This window comes from Polyergus mexicanus, unplaced genomic scaffold, assembly GCF_030449975.1.
Source record: "Polyergus mexicanus isolate NDT 795.1 unplaced genomic scaffold, iyPolMexi1.0 SCAF_7, whole genome shotgun sequence".
Lineage (NCBI taxonomy): Eukaryota > Metazoa > Arthropoda > Insecta > Hymenoptera > Formicidae > Polyergus > Polyergus mexicanus.
In genome coordinates this window covers 6,661,048-6,670,404 of record NW_027223327.1, presented here as the reverse complement: position 1 = coordinate 6,670,404, position 9,357 = coordinate 6,661,048, and the positions used below count along the sequence as shown (strand labels likewise).

Sequence of the window (9,357 nt, the reverse complement as noted above, 5' to 3'; positions counted from 1 at the left end):
AATGAATGGCAATCTATAAGGTCAGATTTATTGAGATTTTCTAATTTTCGTTGCAAGGTACTTAGAACTGGTAGTAAATGAGAGCTCTGCTTTTCCGAAAAGATAAAGCTCTCATTGGATATCGCGCGTCGCGTCATCGCACTGGTCTGCAAGAGCCATAAGTTGATCAATCACATTCAAGCATTTTTACAACATAATAAGAATGCTAATTGGTCGATTTGCTTACGGCTTTACGGTTAAGATAAAAATTTTATCACGCACAATAGCAAGAATAATATCTTAAATAAATCAAAAAATTTGAAAAAAGTAACGATAAAAGTAACTGTTAAATTCGTTACTCGTTACCGAAAAATGTAACGAAGTTACTTTTTCCGTTACAAATAAAATTTGTAACGCCATTACCGTTACAGTTACCGAAAAAAAGTAACTGTAACGGTAACGGCGTTACAAGTAACGCGTTACTTCCCAACCCTGGTAGAATGTGTGGACCATAGTCAAAAAGTGGATGTATTAGCATAGACATGAACCAAAATGACCGACAGTATCGAAAAGTGGGTGTATATTAGCACGGACATGAACCAAATGACCGACAGTACCGAAAAGTGGATGTGGGTAAGTGTTTCCAATTCCTAAAAGTGGATGCGCGGCGCTGCTCTATGGCTTAGAAAAAGCGTCCCACGAAAATCGCCGGCATTGCCTCTCTCAGGCTTCTCTCTGGTAGTACACTGATCGCTTGACAAAGAGAGATGTTGGCGCCATCTTTGTTTCTCTTTCATCGCGTATGTAGTATCCGTGACGGCACAAACACCGATACGTTGAGCACACGGATGCGATCGTTGAGAAATCAATCTAGATAAGGAGCGACAATCGCGTGCTGTCCTTGTTCTTCTAACTCTAATGTATCGCTTTATGGTCGAGATCATGAGGGAAGAGTAAGGAGAGTTATTTCCATAGTGTAGAGAGAAAAAAAAATGGTCACGAAAAATGTTCCGTATGTGGCCAGGTTTGCCAAATAGAATAACTTAGACCATTTATTCACCATCTTGAAATTGTGATGTGATGAGACTATGATGAGACAAAAAGATTAGAAATGGTATAGTGAAATGTGTGAATATTTCATTGAAAGAAACAAAAATAATTAGAAGTAATAATAAGAATAAAAACATAAAAATAATGTTACAAATCCTAAAAAAAAAAATTTCAAAATCTAATAAAATATAGTAAGTATATAAGTAAAAATAAATATATAAATTAAAATTAAAAGAAATAAATTATATAATATAAACTATATTTATCTTAATTATACCTTATTATACCTTATAGTTATATCTTAATGAAAGTTAATATAATTAAGTTAATATAATTAAATATATTTCAGAGAAAGGACCCCCGGAAGAGAATTTTGAATATATATCTAATATATAATCAATATTCAATTATATTAAAATTGAAAAGAATGTGTATATATATATATATATATATAATTATATACCTAGGCAGCACAAGGATGTCCTTAGGACGTCCAAAGGGCATCCAGGACATACATGTAGAATATCCTCAGGATATCCCATTGTAATCCTCAGATCTCCTCTGGATGTCCTGAGGAAGAGTAAATGATAGCCATATATTAACCTCTGGAGAATCCAGGGAGATCCTGTGGAACATCCTAAGGATTTTTATAGGATATGTTAGGGATATTTTTCGTATGTTTCAAGGAGCAAATTTTAAAATTTCCATAAAATATAAATTAAAATTATGTTTTGTTATTTACTGCCAATATTAAAAATCTAATATTAAAAATAGTTTACCGTTCTTTAATATTTGAGGCTTTCGAGCTGTACATGAATATTTTAGATTTGGCTCCCGGGTTTGAGTTGTGTAATATTTTCTAAACAATCCAATATCTGAATTCCCTATGTTGGGATTGCATCAGAAATTGAACTGATAGAAAATAATTACATTTGTAATTTCCTGTCAGTTGCTCTTTGCAAGCTTTATATAATTCTCATGACCAAATCTCAAATACGAGTTCGCGTGTCGCATAGCGGTAAACAAACGAACTAGCGATTGAATACTATTGTTTGTAAAGTTTTTGGAATGTTGCGAACAGTAACATTTCTCATGAAATATTAAATAAATAATAATTTTGGATATATGAAAATGTGCGCATCAATTTCAATTATTAATATTAAACGAAATTAATGTTAACAATTAATTGCAGATGTATATGTCCTCTGGAAATCCAAAAGACATCCAATATAATAGACAGGGCAGATATATCTTACAGACATCCAAGGGTTATCCAGTGGACATTTATAGGATATTAATACTTATTATAATACTTAAGATTTCTAAATTATATTAAATAGCCGACACAACTAAAAATAATTATGTATGCATATTAAATTTTTATAAATATATTTATAATAATATATTTTAAAACATCCTACAAATGTCCTGAACATATTCAGGATCATCCTGAGGATGTTTTGTGCTGTCTGGGATATATGTTAAAACGAAAAATATTGCGTGAAACTAAAAAAAACGAAATATATTAATTAATTCGTATACGCTTAATGTATTTCTTATCTATCATTTATGGATGTAGAATGTGTGGACCATAGTCAATAAGTGGATGTATTAGCATAGACATGAACCAAAATGACCGGCCTAGAAAAAGCGTCCCACGAAAATCGCCGGCATTGCCTCTCTCAGGCTTCTCTCTGATAGAAGCGAGAAAGATTGATATTTCAGTAGAGCCAACTTAACTTTTGCTTATGAATGTAAATAAACATAATCTTTGACAATTTTTTTGTTAATTTTCCATTTTGATAATTAATACAAATAAACGATAACTGTTACATCGATATATAAGCTGCTTTCCATTTACATCAAAACTCAGATAATTCTCACTTGTGACGTTATTACTAAGTTGAATGCATGTTCCTTTTGATGCTAGCAAGTGAGATTCAACTGAGTTTTTACGTGGTTTCTGCACACGATCGAGACCGTGTGCTTTACTGAGTCTAATAGACTCACATTAAAAGTGAGGTTATGAATCTATATTATTATGTGACAGCTTTGTTACCAAAATAAGCAGGTCAATGACGTCATTGTCCGAGTATGAAATACTCACATAACTGAGTGACTCAGTATCACTTGAGTGCAAATGGAAAGCAACTATAGATTATATATCGATTACATATTGATGGTTACGAAATAATGAAAAGTAAAAGTTGGCACCATCTACTCTCAACCGTTTCTACCGACTAAATTTCGTGTCAATTCGATGCTACTCTGATAAAGCTTGTAGATCGAAGTGGGACAGTGGGAGTGAAATGAACGCAGTCAGTCATGTTTCCATCGACTTAAATTTGGTTCTACGCTGCACTAGATGTGAATTAATACTTCGGTGGAAACTAGACATAGTCATAGTAGTTCACGGTAAAAAGAAACAGCTCTGAAAAGCTGCAACTATATTTTAGTGACCGCGATAGTAGTGGTGGGGGCATAGCCGTGCGCGTTCCAGTATAGTATATAGTTCAGTGCTAATCACAGTCGAGTATTTTTCTCATACTTGACTGTGATTGGTCAATTTCTTAAGACTTACAGCTTAAAATCTCTATTGTAGACGCCGCATAATGGACGTTATAGTCGTTAAGCCCGTATCAGACTATACATTAAGATTGAAGTTTGACCAATCAGGACAAGGGAATTTTAGTTTCTTTTATCCTGATTGGCCAAATTTCAATCTTCAATACGTAGTCTGATACGAGCTTTACGGTAGAATAACCGCTTTGACAAGTGACGCCGGTGGTTGAGGGGGATATTTCTCCGTCTTTTTTTCTCGCCTTTCGAAAATAGAGATAGAGTAATGTCCCCCCCGACCGCCGGCGTCACTCGTCATAGCGGTTATTCTACCGCAACGACCTTACAGCCATTAGAGAACTAAAAACTGTTTCTTTAAGCAACCTTCCCCCACTACTTTGTTTTGTGCTCCTTGCATTTCTAGTGTCTTCCCGACCGTTGCTATAGATATAGTATATCTAGACCGAGCGTTTGCCTTTATTTAAGGAGTGGGAGTAAAGATGCTTGTAGAAAAGGACATACTCTGTTCCGTGCTCCTTGCGTTCTCTCTCGCTTGCTCGTAGCATAGCGTTCTCTTTTGCTATGCTAGGTACAAGCGAGAGAGAACACAAGGAGCATGGAACAGAGTATGTCCTTTTCTACAAGCATCTTTACCCCCACTTCTTAAATATAGGCAAACGCTCGGTCTAGATATACTATATCTATAGCAGCGGTCGGGAAGACACTAGAAATGCTTCGAGGCGTTGCATTAACCAATCAGAATAAAGAAATTTTTATTCTTTGTGTCCTGATTGGTCAATCAAACGCTTCGAAACATTTCTAGCGTCTTCTTGACCGCAGCCTATGACTACTGCTTATTATAAAAAAATGGCGGTGAGAAAACGGTGTCATACACGTGTACTGCTACAAAAAGATATAACAAAGACATTGAAGGTTAAGAACAAGATGCGACCCATAGATGTTAAAGCTGAAATTAAAAAGAATGTACTCATCGCGCAAGAAATTAAAATGGCGCGACTATTAGCTAATAATGACAAAAGAATAAGAGATAAAGTGTTAAAAAGATTGAAAAAGTGGTTAACAGTACGATCACAAAGTTCATTTGGTAAGTCGCTCTGTTCGCATAATATTTTATTAAATTAAGATTACGTGATTTACATACAAATAGACTTAAATATAAATATACATTTATATTTAATTATATACATTTATATTTAATTATATACGTTTTGAAGCTTAATACTACTTTATACTATACTATATTATAATCTACAGCTTTTACAAAAACAGACTTCATGAGCTTGTGGAAAGGTCTGTTTTATTGTATGTGGATGTCTGACAAAATGTTGGTTCAGGAAGAATTAGCTGAGTCACTTAGTAAACTTGTACATTGTTTTGATTCAAAGGATATTATTTTACTTTACACTAGTTGCGCTTTAAAAACACTTGCTATTGAATGGTTTGGCATAGATCAATATAGATTAGATAAATTTTTAATGGTAATTTTATTATTTTTCTTATGCATCTAATATTTTAGAATACATACAAATAATCTCTATATTTATTTCTATTGTTTTAGTTAATTAGAAGAATTCTTCGTCAAACATTTGTAACCTGTAAAGATAAATCATGGGATATCAAATGGATGACAGAATTGTCACAAATGTTTTTACAACTGTTTTTACATCCAAAAACTGGTTTGGGATTCAATTTGCACATGATAGAAATATATTTACAAGAACTTGCAAAGGTATTCCAAAAATTCGAATAATAACATTTTCAGTTTCCAATTGTTTTATCTGAGCTTTAATAAAACATTGTTATTTACATAATTATACAGGTTAGCAATGGAAATATACCAAAATGTGTTGTCCATGAATTTATTAAACTGTTTGTTATATATTTAATGACAACAGATGATGAACGACAAATGAAACATATCATACAACATGTTTTTAGATATTTAATATTTCAGTCGGATGTAGGATTAGATTATATGGAGAAATTTGAAGCTTGGAAAAGGGTAAATATAAAAAATTTATTCTAATATTTAATATATCATTTTTCTAATATATAGTGTTTTCAAATCTTACAATGATCAATTGATCATTGTAAGATTTGAAAACATTATGGAGGTTCTCTAATTCGGAAATTTATAGTAGTTATAATATTTAAATTAAAAGCCATTAAAATTGATGAATCACATTACTAATATTTTACATATTTAAAATATCTAATAGTGCTAAGAGTACGTTATGAAGCAGCTTTATTGATTAAAGTTATTGTACAAATAGAGATTTTTAATGAAGTTTTTTTTTTCGTTTATACACAATACATTTGTACAATATACATAAATAATTTTAATATGATTTTTATCTTAGAATGTTTCAAGAAATTTATCATTAAAAAGATAACTAGTAGTTTTTTTAAGATATTTTATATATATATATATATATTGTGTGTTTGTGTACACACACAAGACACATTACACATATACAGAGTGTTCGGCATCAATCGCATCACCGGTCGTGTACAGATAGAGCAGGTAAAATCGAGAAGAAAAGTCCTTTACCATTTTTTTCTATAACATTTTAATAAAAGAGTTATTATTGAGAAAAGTCTGGCTAATCAGCGCCGATCTTTAGCCGGGCGCACGTCGGTGAGCCGCGCGCCTGATAGTGTGCGCCGCTGCACACTTCACAGCGCGCGACTCACCGACGTGCGCCCGGCTAAAGGTCGGCGCTGATTAGCCAGACTTTTCTCAATAATAACTCTTTTATTAAAATATTATAGAAAAAAATGGTAAAGGACTTTTCTTCTCGATTTTATCTGCTCTATCTGCACACGACCGGTGATGCGATTAACGCCGGACACCCTGTGTATATATATATATATATGTATGTGTGTATGTATGTATGTATGTATAAATAGGCTGGTTTTCCTTGCACACATATGGATAATATGCAAAAAATTGAGATAGACACAGAAGAAAATGTTGATAATGAAAATGATCAACTTTTGGAAAATGAAATACAAAATAAAAGTAAAAAACCTTTAGACCCAAGAGCAGGTAAAGTGGATGTGGAACTACCACAAATACCTTTTAATGCTGCAAAAATTGTTAAAATGCTTTCAGTATATCATTTTCATCCATCATCAAAGGCAAAATCACGAAGACATCTTTCAAGACTTCTTGAAGAGTACGTATGTTGTGCTATTTTATCTTAATAATCTATCAAACCCAAATTTTTTTTACATGTATTCTGAATTATACTTCTATTGTACAAAAATTACACATTTAGATTTAGGGAATTATCAGAGGGAAGAATGCCTCTTGGAATAAAAAAAGTTAGAAAATCAAATTTAGAGAAACAAGATTTGAGAAAAAAATCGAGAAAGGCTACATTACACCTCATTCAATTTGAGAAAAAATTGTTTTCTGACAATATTAATAAAAAACAAAAAAGGAAAAGAAATGGAGAGGCCGTTGTTAGCGATATATCTTCTTATGATAGCCTAAAAAATGAAGATCATTTAGAGTTGAATTCTATTATAGATATTATTGATTCAGAAAGTGAATCAATTGATTCAACTGTGAATATGAAGGCCAATTTGCAAGATACAGATGCAGATATAGTGCCACTTAAGAAACGAAAGCATAATTTAACATATGATAAATTTGATAAAGATATAATTATCGAAGACAAGGAGAAGCTAAAAACAAAAACCCATAAAAAATTTAAGAAAATTGAATTGAGCAAGATAAATGATACATTCATGACAGATAATAATGTAAAATGTAAATCAAAGAAAATGGTATTTCATGAGAAGCATATGTTTAGTAAAGATCAATACACTGTTATCTCACCAGCTTCAAAGGAAAGAAAATTACTTAAAGAAGCTACGAAACAAAAAAAATCTTTAGTCTTAAAAGAGACATTAAAAAAAAATGTTTTACATAATGCTCAAGGAATGCTGTTCAAAGATGTAAGTACTAATATTCTGATTTTATCTTATAACGGATATTTTTATAGAAATGCATTATGGAAATAATATATAAAACTATTGCTTCATTACAGAAATTATCAACTCAGACAAAAAAACAAACTAATTTAAATAATTCTTTGGAAAAGAAAAAAGTGATTTTTAGTCTCTTTCGAAATACTGCGCAACATACATCGGAATATCTTCAGCAAGTTCGTAAAAGCCCAGCTATTCCCTTTGATGCAAACAAAAAACCGTTAACTAGTGTACTGAAGACAAGTCCTATATCGAGTCCATTCAATCCATTCTACAGGAACAAAATATAAGAGTTCAGAGAATTTTGATTTTTCTGAAAGTCCTCAACTTGTGTTGAAACCATTGGTTTGGAAATTAATCGAACTGTTTAATAATGTAAAATAATAATATTCAAAAAGATTTATCGGTTAGTATTTCTAGCAATAAGATTGCAATATTTAGCTAACTGTATCTTTAATATATTGACTATTGGCGAATTCGATTGATGTGCACTCGCTCCGTTTCAGTGGCTAGTAACTTTTTGTTACTAGACGCACATGTTGGAGCGCGTAGTTTAGCTCCGTAAAGTTAGTCGGATCACTTTTTAATAATTAAAATTATCTAATTGTTTGATCATTGATAGCCTAATTAAAACGTTTGGTGGTCAGTCTTTTTTTTAAATTAAATAATTAAAATATTGGTGTGAAGTTAGCCGGATATTTTTAATTTTTACTCTAATCGATTAAATCAGGGCTTATTCGATGCAGACTCATTAGGTGATCACAAATCCTTTATTTACAACGTTTGGTAGTCCATAATTTATCCAAAAAGTAAAAAAGCCATATGCGGTTAGGTAGCGGGGATGGCTAACTGGAAGCTGTAAAGTTAGCCGAATAAATATATTATTCACTAACCAATTTTGTTCAAATTAGTCTTAATTGAAAGACAATTGTTTGGTGATGATTAGTAATTTAATTACAATGTTCGGTAGTTAATTATTAGGCTACTACGATTATAAAACCATGTGCGCTGATTATGCGCCCGCGCGTGCCTTCGTCGTGTAATGGCTCAAGCAGCCAGCGCGATGACGCGACGCGCGATATCCAATGAGAGCTTTGGTTTTCGGAAAAAATAATGCCTTGATTTGCAAGAGCAATTTAAACGAGATAGATTTTAGGCTGAAATTAGATTCTGCGCAGACGCTCGACGCTTAAGGCTCCTGAGTAGTCGCCGCGGCCATATTGGAATGATGACGTCAGAAGCGAGAAATGACACGCTGAGAATTCTTGCGTGCCATTTTTAAATAAAAAGATATTTTAAAGAAACAAGACTACAGATCGCTTTAGTATACTCGTAAAATTGTCCGAAAACTAAGCTTTTCCTTTGACAATTAATAAATAACTGTAAAATGAGTGTCAAAGTAAGTCTAGTCATACGGGAAAACATGTAGTTTGACAGCTGTCGAAAAAAGTGGAAAATGTTCTTTTTACATAATACTTAACTTGCTAAGCTTAGTTTTCGGACAATTTTATAAGTTTCACAAATACGTTACACATCACAGCATTAGCATAAAGTGAATAATTACGAAATGGCACTTAAGAATAATTTGGGCTGCCAAAACGTCACTTTTCACGCCTTCATCGATTTGCAACGTGAGGCGCTGCATAAAAATTCTGACATATGGGTAACACGCTGGTAACTTGTAGCTAACACGTAACATATATATAGTATATATCTTTTATATATCTATTATATAGTGTAGTACTCTAT

The 9,357-nt window shown here is 32.5% G+C and overlaps 1 protein-coding gene across 2 annotated transcripts; it reads left to right on the top strand.

The window, feature by feature from the left end:
* Positions 1-3,357: 3,357 nt before the first annotated feature.
* Positions 3,358-8,294, top strand: Nnp-1 (Ribosomal RNA processing protein 1 homolog Nnp-1). Of its 2 annotated transcripts, XM_070299042.1 has the most exons (8): positions 3,358-3,444; positions 4,412-4,693; positions 4,864-5,087; positions 5,168-5,338; positions 5,429-5,611; positions 6,520-6,788; positions 6,891-7,575; positions 7,668-8,294. In XM_070299042.1, exons 2-8 carry the CDS (start codon positions 4,432-4,434, stop codon positions 7,896-7,898), a joined length of 2,025 nt encoding a protein of 674 aa, XP_070155143.1. In that variant the 5' UTR covers positions 3,358-3,444; positions 4,412-4,431; the 3' UTR covers positions 7,899-8,294. The 2 variants fall into 2 exon arrangements, with proteins under 2 accessions (XP_070155143.1, XP_070155142.1); XM_070299041.1 differs by lacking the exon at positions 3,358-3,444 and having other exon boundaries at positions 4,290-4,693.
* The last annotated feature ends 1,063 nt before the right edge of the window (positions 8,295-9,357 follow it).